The sequence below is a fragment of the Mercenaria mercenaria genome, chromosome 14 (assembly GCF_021730395.1).
Source record: "Mercenaria mercenaria strain notata chromosome 14, MADL_Memer_1, whole genome shotgun sequence".
NCBI classification, from domain to species: Eukaryota; Metazoa; Mollusca; class Bivalvia; order Venerida; family Veneridae; genus Mercenaria; species Mercenaria mercenaria.
In genome coordinates, this window is record NC_069374.1 from 54,103,886 (window position 1) to 54,123,531 (window position 19,646).

The window sequence follows — 19,646 nt, forward strand, 5'->3', positions numbered from 1 at the left end:
GGTCATCGGTCCAAAAATGTAGCCCACTCTGCGGAGATTTACGGTACAATTGAGCATACCTCAATGGTTTTATTTCATGCTTTAAGTGGTTTGTTGAAATATAGTTGTAAATTTATTGTATCAAAACGGAAGAATATAAACAAAACAAAGATTTTATTGCTTTGGCTACATAGTCGGCCCCTGAACTGTGCAGGTAAGTCTCGATTAAAATTGACACGCCTAATCTGATTTAACTCTGTGAAAGCAGACGACATAAGAAGCAAACGATTTGTTCTATCTGAGATGACAACATTACTGGTGATGCTGGTAGTTATTTCTTCATTAGCCAACTCAGACATCGAGACTTTGCTGGTGGTGCTGGCCTTTGGTAGTTAAGTCTTCATTGGCCGACTCAGACATCGAGACTTTGCTGGTGGTGCTGGCTTTTGGTAGTTAAGTCTTCATTGGCCGACTCAGACATCGGGACTTTGCTGGTGGTGCTGGCCTTTGGTAGTTAAGTCTTCATTGGCCGACTCAGACATCGGGACTTTGCTGGTGGTGCTGGCCTTTGGTAGTTAAGTCTTCATTGGCCGACTCAGACATCGAGACTTTGCTGGTGGTGCTGGCCTTTGGTAGTTAAGTCTTCATTGGCCGACTCAGACATCGGGACTTTGCTGGTGGTGCTGGCTTTTCGTAGTTAAGGCTTCATTGGCCAACTCAAACATCGGAACTTTGCTGGTGATGCTGGCTTTTGGTAGTTAAGGCTTCATTGGCCAACTCAAACATCGGGACTTTGCTGGTGATGCTGGCTTTTGGTAGTTAAGGCTTCATTGGCCAACTCAAACATCGGGACTTTGCTGGTGATGCTGGCTTTTGGTAGTTAAGGCTTCATTGGCCAACTCAAACATCGAGACTTTGCTGGTGATGCTGGCTTTTGGTAGTTAAGGCTTCATTGGCCAACTCAAACATCGGGACTTTGCTGGTGATGCTGGCTTTTGGTAGTTGAGGCTTCATTGGCCAACTCAAACATCGGAACTTTGCTGGTGATGCTGGCTTTTGGTAGTTGAGGCTTCATTGGCCAACTCAAACATCGGGACTTTGCTGGTGATGCTGGCTTTTGGTAGTTAAGGCTTCATTGGCCAACTCAAACATCGGAACTTTGCTGGTGATGCTGGCTTTTGGTAGTTAAGGCTTCATTGGCCAACTCAAACATCGGGACTTTGCTGGTGATGCTGGCTTTTGGTAGTTAAGGCTTCATTGGCCAACTCAAACATCGGGACTTTGCTGGTGATGCTGGTAGTTAAGTCTTCATTGGCCAACTCAGACATCGAGACTTTGCTGGTGATGCTGGCTTTTGGTAGTTGAGGCTTCATTGGCAACTCAAACATCGGGACTTTGCTGGTGATGCTGGCTTTTGGTAGTTAAGTCTTCATTGGCCAACTCAAACATCGGGACTTTGCTGGTGATGCTGGCTTTTGGTAGTTAAGGCTTCATTGGCCAACTCAAACACCGGGACTTTGCTGGTGATGCTGGTAGTTAAGTCTTCATTGGCCAACTCAGACATCGAGACTTTGCTGGTGATGCTGGCCTTTGGTAGTTAAGTCTTCATTGGCCAACTCAGACATCGAGACGTTGCTGGTGGTGCTGGCTTTTGGTAGTTTAGTCTTCATTGGCCGACTCAGACATCGGGACTTTGCTGGTTATTCTGGCTTTTCGTAGTTAAGGCTTCATTGGCCAACTCAAACATCGGGACTTTGCTGGTGATGCTGGCTTTTGGTAGTTGAGGCTTCATTGGCCAACTCAAACATCGGGACTTTGCTGGTGATGCTGGCTTTTGGTAGTTGAGGCTTCATTGGCAACTCAAACATCGGGACTTTGCTGGTGATGCTGGCTTTTGGTAGTTGAGGCTTCATTGGCCAACTCAAACATCGGGACTTTGCTGGTGATGCTGGCTTTTGGTAGTTGAGGCTTCATTGGCCAACTCAAACATCGGGACTTTGCTGGTGGTGCTGGCTTTTCGTAGTTAAGGCTTCATTGGCCAACTCAAACATCGGGACTTTGCTGGTGATGCTGGCTTTTGGTAGTTAAGGCTTCATTGGCCAACTCAAACATCGGGACTTTGCTGGTGATGCTGGCTTTTGGTAGTTAAGGCTTCATTGGCCAACTCAAACATCGGGACTTTGCTGGTGATGCTGGCTTTTGGTAGTTGAGGCTTCATTGGCCAACTCAAACATCGGGACTTTGCTGGTGATGCTGGCTTTTGGTAGTTGAGGCTTCATTGGCCAACTCAAACATCGAGACTTTGCTGGTGATGCTGGCTTTTGGTAGTTGAGGCTTCATTGGCAAACTCAAACATCGGGACTTTGCTGGTGATGCTGGCTTTTGGTAGTTACGGCTTCACTGGCCAACTCAAACATCGGGACTTTGCTGGTTATTCCGGCTTTTGGTAGTTAAGACTTCATTGGCCAACTCAAACATCGAGACGACTGCTTTGCCAATCAATGGATTCACCTATGCCATGCTTATGTCTTTTACAAACACTGGCATCTTCCCTCATTTCTATATTTGCTTTAGGAACGTTCTTGTTCTCACAATTGTTTGGCAGTTTGTACTTGTCCTTCAGTGTGTTCTGGTGTTTTTTCCGAAAAACTTTCGCAAGGACGTATGGACATTTTTGTAAGCTTTTCATTCACTTGTCTCCCATAAAATCACTATTTGCATACATCGGTTCGAAGCTTGCCACTGAATCCAATCTCCTGTTGTCACTGTCAATTTTTTCACTGCTAGTATCTTCTTGATTCTCAAAATCATAAGAACGGCAGGAGCAGAATCCGAAATAGCTACTTAGTTTTCGCTAACAACCCCTGTTAAAACTGTCAAAATTGCTGCTTGCTGATTCATCGTTGGTTTTTTTTTTTTTTTTTTTTCAAATGATTAAAACATAGTGTTGGTGAGCATACTTCGGCTCTCATCTATGGACATACTTTGGCCTGTTGTGGACATACTTTGGTCCGTTTCTGCTGGCATTTTTTGGCCAGACTTGGAATCTATACTTTCTGAGTTAGAAAGATGATCCATGGGCTAAGTACAAAAAAGGTAATCCAACCAAAGTATAGTATTGATTCAAATTAAAATTCCAATCATTTACAAAAGTTTCAATTTAAATCTAAATCCCAATTGATATTACTGTCACTTTATAGTTTTAATGTTTGTATATCCATATATTCAATGATTCCTAAATTGTGCTAACTCAAAATCCCTGCTGTTAAACACCTATCACTAATGCACTTGATTCCGAAGGTTACCTTAGCTCTAATTGGAGATTGCCTTTAGTCATCTCAAGTAAAGCCCGCAATAGTATAGAACTGAAATCATAGAATAATTTTACAATTCCAGTGAGGAAGAGTATGAATGATAAATAATCGGAAATATATATACTTCGACAAATATGCGCATATACACTAACATTGTTGCGAATCAAACAAACCGAATGATATATAAAAAATACTTAAATTGTTGAAACATTGTCAAAACAAAATACAATTTCATTTTAGCAAATTCAACAATGGCAAAATCAGCTATCCTTCACTAGACACTTGCAGTAAAAGTAAGAAAATATTAGTTCGAAATTGTAACTTGACATGGTCGGTATTACATCTAATTAAGTTCAACAGCCTTTTCCGCGTAAACTTTCTGTTTCTGGTGATGCTTTTAGTCACGTAGTGAAGTTCTTATAAAAACAATAGTATTTGTGTGGTGGTCAAACATGCGTGAGTAAAAGAACTGTTCTTAAAGGTCCATTACTAAAACCCGAACGAGTATTATATGAAAACCAGAGTTTGTAGCTGAGACTTCCTATTTACTGAAAATTTGGCCCACTCATCGGTTCTGACCAAATAGTCATGAATATGTTCAAGAATAACTAACAAATAAATAAAAAATGTTGCCTATGTCAAACCGAAAGTATGCTTTCCGACTGCTTACGAACCCGTCGAGCATCTTCGGACTTTTTCGGAAGAATCCTCCGAAACGAGGCTATAATTTATAAATAGATGCAAAATATATCATATGCCCAAACGATAACGTGATTTTTACAAACTTAGCACATGGAATTTAACAATTTTGTAACTCACAAAAACTTCATGAAAATCATTCTTATAATACAGGTAATATACAGCTTAACTACAAGTTTGCGGGAGGACAATTCAGGCCCTTCCCGAATAAAAGTGTTTTTACAACTTCGTCTGTAAACTTTTTCAGTTAATCTCTTTTCAGTATAATTTTAAGAATATAAATGAGTAAATGTCTTACACTGCAGAAACAAAGTATGATTGAAATTTACCTAAATACACTTATTTATGTACACATGGCTACATTAATTTAATAAGATTTTAGACATTAAACACATTGTCTTGGCCTAATATATGTCACTGTCAATTTTAAATTTAAATTTTGTACATCTCAAATTTTTCGTGCAAGTCGTGCATAATTACCATCATGGAAATACAGTTATTTTGTTGCGCGTCTTAAATGGATATTCGTTTGAAACAATTTTAAAATCACGTGATCCCGAAGAATTTCCGACCGATTACGGAAAAGCGATAAACACGAAAGTAGGACAAAATGACCCCCCATGTCAGTCTAAGAAAATACAGAAACAATCGTTTGTTTCTCTGTACATGTGTTGATTTCAAGGGAATATTGCACGGCTATCGTAATGTTTAGTACTATATTTCAAAATGTGTAGTCTTTTTTAAGATTTATGTCTATTCATTTGTCTTTATTTTGCACCTTTAAATTATATCAGATTCTGCTTGAATTTTTCCTCACATAAAACAGGCTATTGTTATTTGTTGTAGATGGTTTTGTTAGTGGTTTATGATCATGGTTGTATTTGGCATGCGCGTATATGATACTATTTTCATGTTATATATTACATAAGGACGGAAATTTACTGTGAATAAGGTACGTAAATCACAAATGTCTAACTATATCAATACTTAAAGAAAATGTTCATACATTATTTATTGCCATACTATTTTTAGATATTTTTGACATGAAATTTAAGTGACTTATTTCAAAGCATCTATGTATTTGATAATAATGATATACGATTATATGAGTGTTTTATTTTCATCAAGTTCCTTCGCGGATTTATACTAAGCAATAAATTACATGTATTTGCAGTAATTTTATATTCTCTACAAGATCTGCTTGATCAAATTAGCAACAGAATGAGCGCAAACAGTATACCTATTATTGAAATCCACAAATAATTTTCATTGGTGTACTTCCACCAGTGTTATACTTATTTAGCTATTTTTTTTTGGACATTTTCTTGCTCACAAAACAGCAAAACTTCATGTCTGACACAGTATGAATGGTTACACAGAGACATTTATTTATTTGATTCAACAATGTTGTTTAATAATTAAACAACATTGTAATTGTTTTAATGGTTTTGTTAATTTGTCATTTTCTGTATAACGGAAATGCATGCCTGGCCAGACAAAACGTGTCAGATTTGACGGAAACATCGAAGCCAAAAATATGAAACCATTTATTACAGCATACAGAAGAATAGCTTATACTTCAGTGCCAGTTTTCAAGACATGAACTATATATCATACCAAACAAAAATATCCCACGTTAGAAGCATTATTATTTCTAACATTTATAATATATCTACATATGTTTCTATGAAACAACGATCATTACTTCTTGTTTTTTTAACCACAGTTATCTATGGTCCTTATATATTGACGACAAAAAAGCAATATCCCGGTATTCAAAAGTAAAGCCACAAACTTTAAATGCATTAAACGGATTAAGAAACAAAATAGGATATCTTATCTAAACGAAATTCTATCCATGATTAAACTTAAAAGTGCAGGTTTGCAGGATGTGGCCGATTGATTTTATCTGTTCTAATGCGTAAAACGAGACAAATCAGTGTATATATCGGACAGGACGTTACCTTCTTTGAATAGAATCTGTCAAGAAATATATGTAAGTTTTGCAAGACAACAAAAAAGAAATAAAGTAGACTTTGATCGAACGACGGAACAATGGAAATCAAATTAACAACAATGCCAGACATGTCACCATTTATAACGAATTATTGTTATCGATATTTATTAACTGAATGTGATAATTGGGAGAAGAAAACTTACAGAATTCAGGCTACAAATGTAAATATTTCTTTTGGGGATGTATCAGCGTTTACAAAAAACAACTGTTACAGAAGTTTGCAATATGCAAAATATATATGAGCCGTGCCATGAGAAAACCAACATAGTGGGTTTGCGACCGCGCAGCCTGGTCAGGATCCATGCTGTTCGCTTTTAAAGCCTTCTGCAATTAGAGAAACCGTTAGCGAACATCATGGATCCTGACCAGACTGCGCGGATGCTTGTGGGAAAGCCACTATGTTGGCTTTCCCATGGCACGGCTCATATATACAATAAAAAAGGAAACTGACCAAAGCAGAATTAATGACCGCGTAATACAAGGTACAGTCAAAAAGTTCCAGGACTCATAAAGCATTTTTGATATCTCATGTTTCTAAAATTTGACATATATAACTTTCAATTTACAAATGCAGCAATAATGTTGATTTTTCTTAATTCTATGTCAGAAATTCGTACTTCGCTTTTCGTGTTGTGTTTTCATATTAAAGATTCGACGTTTGGACGGGGTTCTATTAATATCTTCATAATCCAGTTGTCAAAGCTGAGTGATAAAGTAGAATTTTATTTCAGCGAACCTCTGAAAACCATGAAATAATACGCACATGTGCGTTTTTATTACTTGCAGAAAATATAATGGCATGATGAATCTAATAGGATACCGTATATTTTTTCTGCAACATACTGACGTGAAATATTTCAATGCAGCTCTTAACCTTAAATGATGTTTACAACACTTGACATTTTAAAGACAACAGCCCGCATATTTTTCGCAAGTGCAGTCTCCGTCGTTTGATGTTTGGCAAAGGAAAAAGCCAAATGCCCTACAATAATATGTATGAGAAATGTTTTGGCAAACATGATGACTGTTTTACAAGGGCAGTAGGGAAAAAATCCAAAATTTAAACTAACTAACAAACAAAAAGAACTGCGCCTGCTATAAGGTTCCAACTAGGACAAAAATAAAAGAAAAACGTTTTCTGAAAAATTAATAGGGAATCGTACCCGTGTTCTAAGTTCTGGTAAGCGGCCCCTGTTGTCGAGTGGATGAGGTAGCTGATTTCGAATCACTTGTACGTCCCCGCTGTGGGTTCGAAACCTCACTTTGGTGTAGAATTCTTTTATGTGAAGAAGCCACACAGCTGACTTATGGAAGGTAGGTGACTCTACTCGGGTGACTTTGAAACAATGCCTGGAGGTGCAACTGGCGTCTTTCTACTCTCCGCCATCAAAAGCCAATTTTGAAAGACAATAATAATAATTCCTACATGTACGCGCACAGTTCTGTTTCAACCTTCTTCAATTATGATTACCAATTCTATGTTTATTGTCGTTTTATATCATGTGGTCAAAACCTTGTATTTAGTAAATATATGCAACTGTTTTGCTAAACTACATAACAGCCCTTCATCTATAACTGTTTTACTAAAAAATTATTTGCATTCTTAGAGGAAGTCGAATTGAAAATTTAGGATGTTTCTAAACTCATAAGTATTTAAGCAAAGAAGAAAGTCGAAATTTTATCACGAGGCTAATCAGTATGTATCTGGAACGTAAACTCTTTTTTTTTAAATCAGCTTTTTCACATTTGAACGGATAGAGCGGTCATTTAACTGGAACTGTTTTGATAAAATCGTGATGTATACTTTTTTCACACACCTCAAATTATGATAAGCCAGAAGATTATCTACCGGTATACGATATGATAAAGTTAACTGATTGCAATACTGGATGACGTAATAGTTTCCCCAATCTTTGAACATTGTGGATACATTGCGAATTTATAATGCAGTTTTGTTGGAAATGCATGATTTTTTTGGCCGACGAATGTGTATAATTCCTTATGAAACAGAATTGAGCCGTGCCATGAGAAAACCAACATAGTGGGTTTGCGACCAGCATGGATCCCGACCAACCTGCGCATCCGCGCATTCTGGTCAGGATCCATGCTGTTCGCTTTTAAAGTCTATTGTAATTAGAGAAACTGTTAGCGAACAGCATGGATCCTGACCAGACTGTGCGGATTTCTTCAATTTCTTGTACGCTCTTAAGTCGTAAGAATATTCATAAATGTATTAAGCAGTCGTGACAACTTTAGATTTTTTATATGCACATTTTAATCAAAACGTTATTTTTATAACATATTGTATATTAGCACAATATTGTTTATACTTCATTGACAAATATCAGATCATTACACAAAAATAGTTGCTATCCAGTAAGGGACTTTTTATTGCAGGGCAATGCTTCGTTCACTTTTTCATTTATGTATAATAGACTTTGTTTCATTGTACTGAATAACTTAGGAGAAGAGGAAATGAAAAATAATAATTTAAAGTTGCGGAATACATGAATTTCTAAAACGCTGGTCGTCAGAAGAAAAGAATGCATATCTTCTAAAAAGATATTTTGCATTTTTAACAATCCTATTCATTCTTGTGTTTGAACACTTTGATTAAAGATAAACATAGGTGTTTTCTGTTTAACCGCACCCAACTCGCCCCCACAATTATTTCAAATAAATCGCAGGCCCATAATTTGTGTTAATCGGCCTATAATTCAACATTAAATTTTACTGAGCCTAGGAGCAGGTAATAAACATTCAATGGTTTGATGGTATATGAATAGATGGTATTACATGAGTGTCTTTTCACATTGAATTTATTAAACGGGTTGAATAAAATACGAAACTGCGGGGCTCTGTCGAGCATTTTATCAATTTTATTCAACGAGTTCAATAAATTCAATGCGGAAAGACACAAAATGTAATATTATTGTTATAACATGAAAGCTCTTTCTGCTCGTTCCCATGCAAAACACCCAGGCCTACGAACAAAAATCTTCGCCGGAGAAGGTTCAAAAACATATTTTACCTTTCGTATATTTTTCAATTACTTTTGTTGTTTTTTGCAAATGAACATGGTGAACAAAATCAAATAGATATTAACTTACACATCTAAGTTTAATAATTTCAATAACACATGGTTTTATTAAATAGTTACAGACTGACAATTATAATGTGAATTAATAAATGCAATCCTTTCAACTATAATGTGTGTATTCTGTGTCAATGTCACCATATATATGCCATCATTTATATAAAATACCAGAATAAGTTATCTTATTAAGAAAAAGTGTAAGGCCGTGTACGTAAGTTATTACAGTCCACTGCTTTGAATGCCACAGTTAAAACAATGTAATAATCTTTGACAAGCCCTTCGCTGGCCCGAAATCCTATATATATGCAGGATTATTATGAAAGTGGGAATTTGTTCGTTGCAGTGAGATCAGTGAGATCACTGATCGGGTGCGGTTATTTCAATCGGAACATCAATATGATATTCTGGCTTTGCATAACAGTATTTCCTCTTAATGACCATGGTTCGGCAATTATTTTTAACAGGCTAGCGTTATTTGTTGTAGATAATTTAGTCAGTGACTTCTGACCATGGTTGTAGTTTGGTGCGCGTGCGTATATAATTATTTTTTTGGCGCAAGGCTTGAGGCAGTATTACGTACAAAATATTATGTAAGGACGGAAACATGGCATGTTAATTCGAAGGTACGTGAATATCTAAAATCTCTATTTATCATTACATGGAAAAAATATCATATATTCTCTTTACTTCATTTTTTTTTTAATTTCTTATTGTATTTTTACACCAGAAATGTAACTGATTTCGGTTATTTGAATATATTTATTTCCAATAAAGTTATACAAATATACAAGAGTATTTCTAAATCGAACTTTTTATATAACTTGACTGATTTTTAAAAACAATTAAACAAAAAAGGAACAAAAAAAATATTTTCGTCGGTGTTAATAACTTTTCGAAATACTAGTATGCGGTAGATAAAAACACGCGTTATGGATACATTTTTACCATAAAAATTGGTGTGGATTAAACGCCGTGGCTAGGAATAATTAATGTATGTCACCATTAATTTTTCTGCAAATGTTCATTTTTTGCTAAAATGAAATGCGTTAAAGGCGTGCCGTTTAACAAAACTTAAAAAAAGCCTAACTGGGAATTTGTAACCTTAAAGTTTCTTAAAGCAAGCTCGGTTTACAGTAGACTGGCACCAAACCCACTATGTTGGTTTTCTCATGGCATGGCTTATTAATGAATGAATAAATAAACATAAACACAGTTAGTGTTTGTATTTGATATGACGTATTTTCTTTTGAAATAGGATTTGTCTCGAAATGGTTTCATCTTTCCCACTGAATTTAGCCACAATGTGAACGGCGTGCAAAACAACAAGAACTGTCTAAATATTTATTGATTAAATGTATCTTGGTTGAAGTACTGAACAATGACATGCAAAGTTACAGGACAGTGGCAGTTGTGCAATTACGCATTTGTCTGGATTAATTTTTTCGCCACACGTGTATTACTTGGTACGTGCAGAAACCGCGCGACTGCGTAATGACTAACGATATACCGTAGATTAAGAAGGTAATATCTTTCGCATTGCACATTGACTACCCGTAATAGGCCTCAATTTCACCAAAGGCGTACATACAACTTGATAATGTAAGTTTTAAAAATGTCAAAGGATAGAAATAAGGTGCATATTGCCCAGTTATAATTTATAGTGACAGAAGTTCTCAAAAATTTCCATAAAATTACCTCCCCTGATAATTTTTTTAATGAGTTATCTCCCCTGAAAACTCCTTTTCCTACGGGGAATTTTAGATTTCTTTTTGACATTTGTATCAGAATCATATAACGCAGCTTTCTATCGCAAATTTTTCTCGAAATTCAAGCTCAGATTCTCATAATCAAAGAAATTATATATTACCCATAGGCATCAATGTTAACTTCAATACCGATTATCTGCCCCCAAAATGAAAAAAAAAATCGAAAAATCTCTTGGTGAAATGTTTTAATTTTGAATGTCTTTAAAGTGATAAATCTCATTTAAATATTCCCTCCAGTTACAGTATGAAATATGCTATACTCATATATCCTTTACTTGAGAAAAACACATGTTGTGAAATGCAACTCTCTGAGTTAATGATTTTTACAATACTACATTTGAGACGACAATCCATATTCTTGCACGGCAGTCCAACTGTTAGTGTATGGTAGATAAGATAACGTTCACTCGAGAATTGTGCGATGCTGTAGTAAAGAATCTTAATATAAACTAAATAATGGTCGCAACGAAAACTTGCGGAAAGGTTCAACTCAAAATGCTGAAACGGTGACGTAAGGATACATATAATTAGAAGCGCTTGCAATAAGATTTCACCTTTACGTTCACAAAATTATTAAACCTTAATTTCACTGTTGACAGAATTTTCTTAATAAAATACATGTATAAAGGATACGGATGTAGTACGAATTAAGCTCTTTAAATGACAAACGATGGACCAATTTGTTAAATTATTCATTCACAGAAATTTATCAAGGGTTTAAGCCTGTTCAATCATTGACGGAACTCGTTCTAACATGTTTAACCTATACCGTACCCAAAATTTTCGCATCTAACTGATAACACTTGCTACACTTATTGTTTTCTCAGACAAACAAATTGATATTAGATGTGTCCAAACACTTTTAATTTTAGCTACGAAGAAAGTCAAATTTTATGATGAGATAAACCAGTCTGTATCTGTGTTGCGTAAGTTGGCAAGGTTAAACTGTTTCCGCATCTGGACGGATAGTGCGGCCATTTAACTGGAACTGTTGTAATAAAAGCATGATATTAACTTTTTTCACACACCTATACTTATGATAAAACAAAAGATAATCTACCATGTTACGTTAGAAAAACTGCTGATTCAAACATGTGAGGTTAATTTTCACTACTAATATCGACTGACAAATTTAAGTTTTTTGTAAGTATAAACGATTTAAAAAATGACGTTTTATACCAAATACATACTAGTATACAGTCTTAGGTTTAACCTATGTTAACGACAAGGCAGATACCTTCCTACAGAAGTTAACGTTTCCTTTCTCAATATATTATTTTTAGCTCACCTGAGCACAACGTCTCTTTCAACATTTCCCCTGAAACCGTGTGGTGGAAGTTGATGAAACTTTGCTTAGATGTTCCTGTGATGTTCTTCTACTGAACTTGTTCAAAACGTTCCGCATGGTTGCATGCACATAGGGACTGCCGGAGCTAAAATATGGAAAAACAATATTCAAACAACATCCCCCAAACTGCTAACCGGATTTTGAAATTATTTCACAAACGTGGTCATTACTTGACCCTCTACTAAGAATATTCAAAATATTTTGATGGCCGCCAAGGGGCGTGGTCACTTCACCTATAATGTTTATAGTGGAAGCTTAAAAATGTTTCTTGCATGAAACTGGTTCGATTTTTATCATAATTTTACACAAATGGTCATCGTGTGACCCTCTACCAAATTTTTCCAATTTATCCAAAAGAAAAAAAAGAAAAACATGGCCGTAAGGAGGAGTGGTCACTTTCCATATATGTACATGTATATAGTGCAACTCATCACGGCCCTCTTGTTCAAAATATTAACCTCCCTAAAGTCAAAGCCTCCCTATTGCAAATACAATATACATGTCTACTGTCTTAGCTGCGGTGTTTCTCTACAGGGGCTGCGTTATCCGCAGTTGACATTTTTTGCGGGATTAAATTCTTGGCATTGCACGTGTCTTTTTATTTAGTTTAAGATTCTCCCTAGTACCATATTCCAATAGTTTTCTATTCCCTAAGTTTTATTACAATTACTACTTTGCATACATCTACGTTAAGAACGGGCTGGCACCTGTTAACCCATGTTAAAGATTTACCAAATCTGCTAAATGGTTCACTTAATCCAAACTGTCAGAAGTAAGGGTCATGTATGTAGGACTGACGTCCACAACCACCCAGCTGACCCTGAATCCTATGGGCATTGAAAAAAACCAGCGAAAATTGTGCACGAAGACACCAAATCGTGTCAGTAAATTAATGTCACCTAAGTTTTAAAGTTTAAACGGGTTAAGCATGTCCGCAAGTTATCTGTATAATGTAATAATATGGTTTGGTTAATTGCTTTAACTCCACAAATAGCTTAACTTTACACAGCTGGCAAATCAAGCGCACTTTAAATACAATGAATATACAAATGTAGTAAGATGAGCTGCACAAACAACTTAAATAGTATAGGATACATAATTAACTTTAGATTGCAAGAAATCGCGCAGTACGCCCATGATAGCGCGCAGCTCAGTGACTGAACGGATACAATACCAGGTATGTCGATAGTGAAATACTGATTGTAAAAGTTTTTAAAAAATAATATACGAGTTATTTTCAATCTTAATGAACCTTTTTTTATTTTTTTTTGTTAATTTTTTTTAGTGGGGGAGGGGGGTAGTTTTTGTTTGAAAAGACTGCATTCATTATGATTTTGTTCCAACAAAGAGGATTACACTTAAAATATTTTTTCATGCAACAGGTTTGGAATTTGTGCTTTTATAAATGTTTTGACAGAAAAATATTTTAAACATTACTATAAGGTACGGTAGTGAAAAATTAGTAATGAGCCGTGCCATGAGAAAACCAACATAGTGGGTTTGCGACCAGCATGGATCCAGACCAGCCTGCGCATCCGCGTAGTCTGGTCAGGATCTATGATGTTCGCTTTTAAAGCCTATTAGAATTAGAGAAACTGTTAGCGAACAGCATGGATCCTGATGCGCAGGCTGGTCTGGATCCATGCTGGTCGCAAAGCCACAATGTTGGTTTTCTCATGGCGCGGCTCAGTTCGTTATACAGAAGGATTTAGATAGCAGTCTAATAAATAAATAATAACATATCAGACATATAGGTACCAAACAGATATTACGATTTTAGATATAAAATAAAAAATTCTTTTGAAAAAAAAGGCACGCCTTCAGTACAATCAAACTTCGAATTGCGAAAAAATGTACATTAAATATTAATATATTGATTAATTAATTAATTAGTGCTAATTAAACTGATATTTAATGAGAATGGTGCTAGTACATCTTAATTCTCCGAAAAGCTAGATCATGTTTCCATTACAGGAATGCTACGGAATTCCGTTAGGGCCATCGCTTTTGAATGTATTGATCTGAAACGCGATACTCGATAGTACGATGATGAAAACGCGAAATCACGAAACCACGATAACGAAAACGCGACAGCACGATGATGATAACGCAATACTACGATAACGAAAACGCGATAATACGATAGTATGATGATGATAATGCGATACACTATCGCGTTTTCATCATCGTACTGTCGCGTTTTCACCATCGTACTATCGTATTATCGCATTTTCGTTATTGTAGTATCGTGATTTCGCAATATCATTATCGTACTATCGCGTTATCACCATCGTACTGTCGCGTTATCATCATCGTACTGTCGCATTATCGTCATCGTACTGTCGCGTTATCACCATCGTATTGTCGCGTTAACACCATCGTACTATCGCGTTATCATCATCGTACTATCGCCTTCCGGTGCCCATGCGCACAGAAGAATTTCCTCTCCAATGTTCTGGTTTCTATTTATCTTGTTATTTAAGCTCTGTTGAAATTAAAAATGATTTCTATTGCTTGCTAATGGGTTGTAAAAAGTTTTTTCAGCTAAAACCAAATATGTACTTAGGCAAAAACTCTGCAGGTCAATCGGTTTGAGTTTTCTTATAGTATATGATAACAAGAAAAAAAAGAATGTTATATTGTACCATGATCAGGGCGTTTTTTGTTTGTTTTTATTTTGGTCTGACATGAATATTTTCACAAATATGATGATGAATATTTTCACAAATATGATGATTTATATTTCAACACTGAAAAGCAAATGCATGTCTTGTAAAGCTCAGGTCATTGATGTTGAATTCCGTAAGACGCATAACAACACTGAAATCGGAGCATCGCAATATTCGAAGAATATTGTTTGCAGTTTTCATGGCACATAGTTTCTTTTAATGCATCAAAGTCTGGCAATTTTCTGCAAAAATAAAATAAAAAGTAAAGCAGTTTACAACCAAAAGTGAGTTAACGCCCCCTTACTCAGACATTCTATTTATGATTTTACAGGAATGAGAAATGCAGTAAAATTATATCTGCACAGCATTCTGAACCTGTTCAACATCCAACACGCTTTGTCTCCCTAAATTCATTTTCTGTAAATGACTCTTGAATTGACGAAAGCTAAAAAGCATGGAAAAATGTTAATTATTTTTTGCTTTTGACTAACTAGCAGCTGTAGCTATAGGAGGATCATCAATACAAATCAAGATTTTCACACACTAGCACCCGCGTTCGAATCTGCATATCGCCCTATCGCTAGAGCAGGAGCTGTAGTTCTAAAAGTATAACTTCTAATCTTCTCATTTTTAGCATGCACATGCGCACCGGAAGGCGATGGTGCGATAATGATAACGCGACAGTACGATGGTGATAACGCGACAATACGATGGTGATAACGCGACAGTACGATGATGATAATGCGACAGTAAGATCGTGATAACGCGACAGTACGATGGTGATAACGCGATAGTACGATAATGATATTGCGAAATCACGATACTACGATAACGAAAACGCGATAATACGACAGTACGATGGTGAAAACGCGATAGTATACCGCATTATCATCATCGTACTATCGTATTATCGCGTTTTCGTTATCGTAGTATCGCGTTATCATCATCGTGCTGTCGCGTTTTCGTTATCGTAGTTTCGTGATTTCGCGTTTTCATCATCGTACTATCGAGTATCGCGTTTCAGATCAACACATACAAAGGCGATGGCCCTAACGGAATTCCGTAGAATGCCGCGCTTGAGAACTTTTCTACATAGTTTAAAGTTTAAATACTAAATGAATGTTTTACATTTTGTTTACTAAATTTAAAGAAAGAATGCATGAAGTTATGTGCATTCAGTAGTAATATTATTCAAATCCAACCGGCTATATCTATTCTTTTTGTCGCGGATTAATCGTTAGATTTTATCAAACATGTCGTATTAAACCTTAAAATTCTCAAGCTAATCTGTATATAGACAGAGAGTCGTTATAATAAAATTGCGGTGAAATAATATTTACGCCAAACGAATCTATAATTAAGACATAAATTCATCCATCAGTTATGACAGCAGCCCATTATACAAGTTTATGAGACCAACGTCAGGTCCTCCCACACTCTCATAATTAAGATAAAAGATAATGGATTGCTTAGTGCAGTTTTCATATTTTGACAAGTAAACTTCTTCAGTTCATGTTTCCTTAAATGTCACGCCGACACCGTTTTAGTTCATATACTCAGCTCCAAAAGAAAGTGTGCACTTTTTAAGTTTAAATATTTTAAACACTTGTCCTATTTCGATTAAAAGCAACCACTTAAAGCGACTGCAACTCAAAATATGAAATGCACCAATTTTTTTACGAACTGATTTAAATTTTGGTACCAAACATTATACGTTTTCATGAAAATAACCGAGAAAAAATAACAGAAAACTAAGTGCACGCTTTCTTTTGGAACTGAGTATAGTCGTTTTCATTGCTAAGCCAGATTCAATCCATTTCCGTTGGTTGAAAAATGGCGTAAGGGCTATCTTTTTTTGTGATATCATCGGCAAATTTTGAATATTTTAGCAAAGCATTAAAACCGAAAGCAGTAAGGTATTTGGTACTATAAATGTAAATAATTTCAAATATGAGAAATAACGGTCTAATCACTGCGGGTAGTAAACGCGACGGCTATATGTCCAGCCGCATGGTACCCGTGCTCTTGACATTATTTCAGACACGAGCGGGCACACGGGCGGAACCACCGACATGTTGTAAGTCGGACGAGAAAACGTTTCTGATGATATTTCATTTAGAGAATTCGCACCATTTTTCATCAAGGTATCAACACATTTAGCGCGACTAGAAAATTGCCGAAGTCTTCGTATTCTTTTTGCCAGTTGATGCCAAATGGAATTTAACTTTACCTCTTTTCATGTAGTGTTTTCTTCTGACGAATTCATGAAGAAATACATCATGAAAAACAACGTTCTATTAACAAGTCTGTCCCATCTAATTTTGGACTTCCGATAATAGACTTATAATGTATGTAAAATTGTCAAAAATGGCATCGTGGATATCAGGAAGATTATATCTGTAGGCATGCATGTTTTCCATTTTTCGAAATGTTTACAAACAGCAGATCTTTCTTTACATTAATATAATGACTGTAAAAGCGTGTGCACAACTGCTTACAGCTATACAATCGGCCAGGGATAACTGTAAAACAAAAGCAGAAGTAATTTTCTTTTCTTAAAAGTAATTAATTTCACTACCGCCTGTCGGCTTCTGAAACTGTCGGCAACATGTGCTATTCTCGCATACCAGAGGTTTACCATGGTTCTCTGTAGTTAAGTTTAACGAACCTCTGATGAATGAAAATGAACATGACATGTACAGACGGGTTTTATTTAGTCATACTGCGGAAGAGTCGCGCTTTTTCATTAATTTCGGGAACAGAGGAATATTTTTAAGTTTTGACACATGTAGTAGTATAATTTCATTTCGTTTTTTTTTTCAGTGATAAATTATGGGTACAGAAAACGGGCACATGGCTGGAATATATTCGGGCAACTCCTCAACTAATTTCTATGACTTTGGACCACACAATGACACTTACAACTACACGTCGCACGTAAATGACAGCGAGGGGCCACGTGCAGGTCACAGTGAACATTACGATTATGATGATAATTACTACAGCTATGATGAATATTACTACTACGACCACCTCTACGAAATATTCGACTTTGAAATACCCATCTTAGGCTACATATGGCCTGTTTTGGTAATATTCACCACGTGCTGCAACTGCCTTGTAATTGGTGGGTTCTTGCGCAAACGCATGCGCAATGCAACAAATTTGATATTAGTTTTCATCGCTGTGTCTGATTCCCTTACAGGACTTGTTACGTTACCGGCCACGTTTCACATTTTTACGAAAGAAAATTTTGTTCTTACCAAAGACTGGTGCAATGCGGCAATGATTACAAGGTTATACATTTCACGTGCCTTTCATACTGTATCTGTTTGGGAAACACTGTTGCTAGGCGTCCATAGATTCTTACAAGTTCGGTATCCAAACTTGGCAAAGAAATTCTGCACAGTACCAAAGACACTAGCGGCAATATTGATGATATATATCCTGTCCTTCGCTTTACATATATATCATGCATTTGATATCAAAGCTGTGAATGGAATGTGTGAATGGAGTATCCAGGAACCGTGCGGCTGGACATGTGCTTACATTTGGCTTACTATGCTTCTATGTCATCTGCTGCCGTCGTTTGCATTGGCCGTCCTGGCCATAAAGATGGTCAGAACATTGAAAGAGTTTGGACACGAATCGAGCGTGTACAACAGAGCCGATAAGCGTAGTCAAAATCAACGCAACGTTACCCTGGTGGTGATTTTTGTTGTCGTGATATTCCTCGTGCCGGAACTGCCTTACGGCATTTTTTACTTGATCACCGTCAGTCTCAGACACGCGGGAAAACGTATCTTCCCGCTTCGTACCAACAGACTCATACATTGTATCTATGAGGTCTTACTGGTGGTCAGTTTTCATCTGAACTTTTGGGTTTATTGTATAATAATACGGAGTTTCCGTTCATGCATAAAGAGTTTGTTACGTTTGGTGACGTGTCGTCCAGCTGATTTCGAACGTCTGGAGGGTGAAGTGACGTCATCGAGTGGTGGTGGTTTGGAACTTGTTGGTATGACAACTGAAACGGACACTGAACTGAAATAGAATATTTGCAGGACGCTTGGTTTTGTTATCGTTACCTACGCGTTCATGTGTAAATGATCGGTCGCTTCAAATATTTATTACCTATGTGCACAACAGTGTTCATCAATTCGCAGGAGCATATTTTCCTGCAGTACATCATTACATGTATATTTTTTATCATAGATATCTGCTTATCTAAAGGAATGCTTGTTGAAGTTGTTTATTTCAAATTACTAATTATCCAGTAATAAAGACCATAACCAACAATACTGGTTTGGACATATGCAAATTTTCAAAAAGTATAAGAGAGGTCCATTTAAGCCGGAAGTTGACCATACCGAAATGACAGATAGCTCTAGTGTCAAGGGGAAACAGGCAATGTCTTCATGACAAATCAGTCAATCTTAAACGTTCTAGCATAAAACTGCTGTTCTTGTCACTTTTCGGGGGTGTTTTTACAGAAGAGAAAACGTGTGTCGACAGAGAGAATCTCGCGCACACGTGCTGTTGATACACCTTTTAATATATGAATGTTCCGTGACAATGCGTACACGTATAACGGCCCAAAAACGGATAACTCAAATGGAAATGACGTCAAGGTGAAAAAAATAGATTATTCCCGCCCTTTTCATGGAAATTTAATGACGTTGAGGGTCATTTATTAGTTTTTACGCGTTTTATGCTAGAATAGCGTTAGCACAAGTCATGTTCATTTCATGTTACAA

The 19,646-nt window shown here is 36.4% G+C and overlaps 1 protein-coding gene across 4 annotated transcripts in view; it reads left to right on the forward strand.

The window, feature by feature from the left end:
- LOC123527559 (sex peptide receptor-like) overlaps positions 1-19,190 on the forward strand; it is a 35,932-nt gene extending 16,742 nt beyond the window's left edge. Inside the window, exons 1-2 of one of the 4 annotated variants that reach the window (XM_045307095.2) lie at positions 4,846-4,944; positions 17,713-19,190. In XM_045307095.2, coding sequence (XP_045163030.1) covers positions 17,722-18,942 — 1,221 coding nt within the window. In that variant the 5' untranslated portion in view covers positions 4,846-4,944; positions 17,713-17,721 and the 3' untranslated portion in view covers positions 18,943-19,190. Of the gene's footprint in view, positions 1-4,845; positions 4,945-9,581; positions 9,730-13,253; positions 13,398-17,712 lie in introns of those variants that run through there. The other 3 variants (XM_045307094.2, XM_045307093.2, XM_053523522.1) reach the window with 3 other exon arrangements.
- Positions 19,191-19,646: the final 456 nt, after the last annotated feature.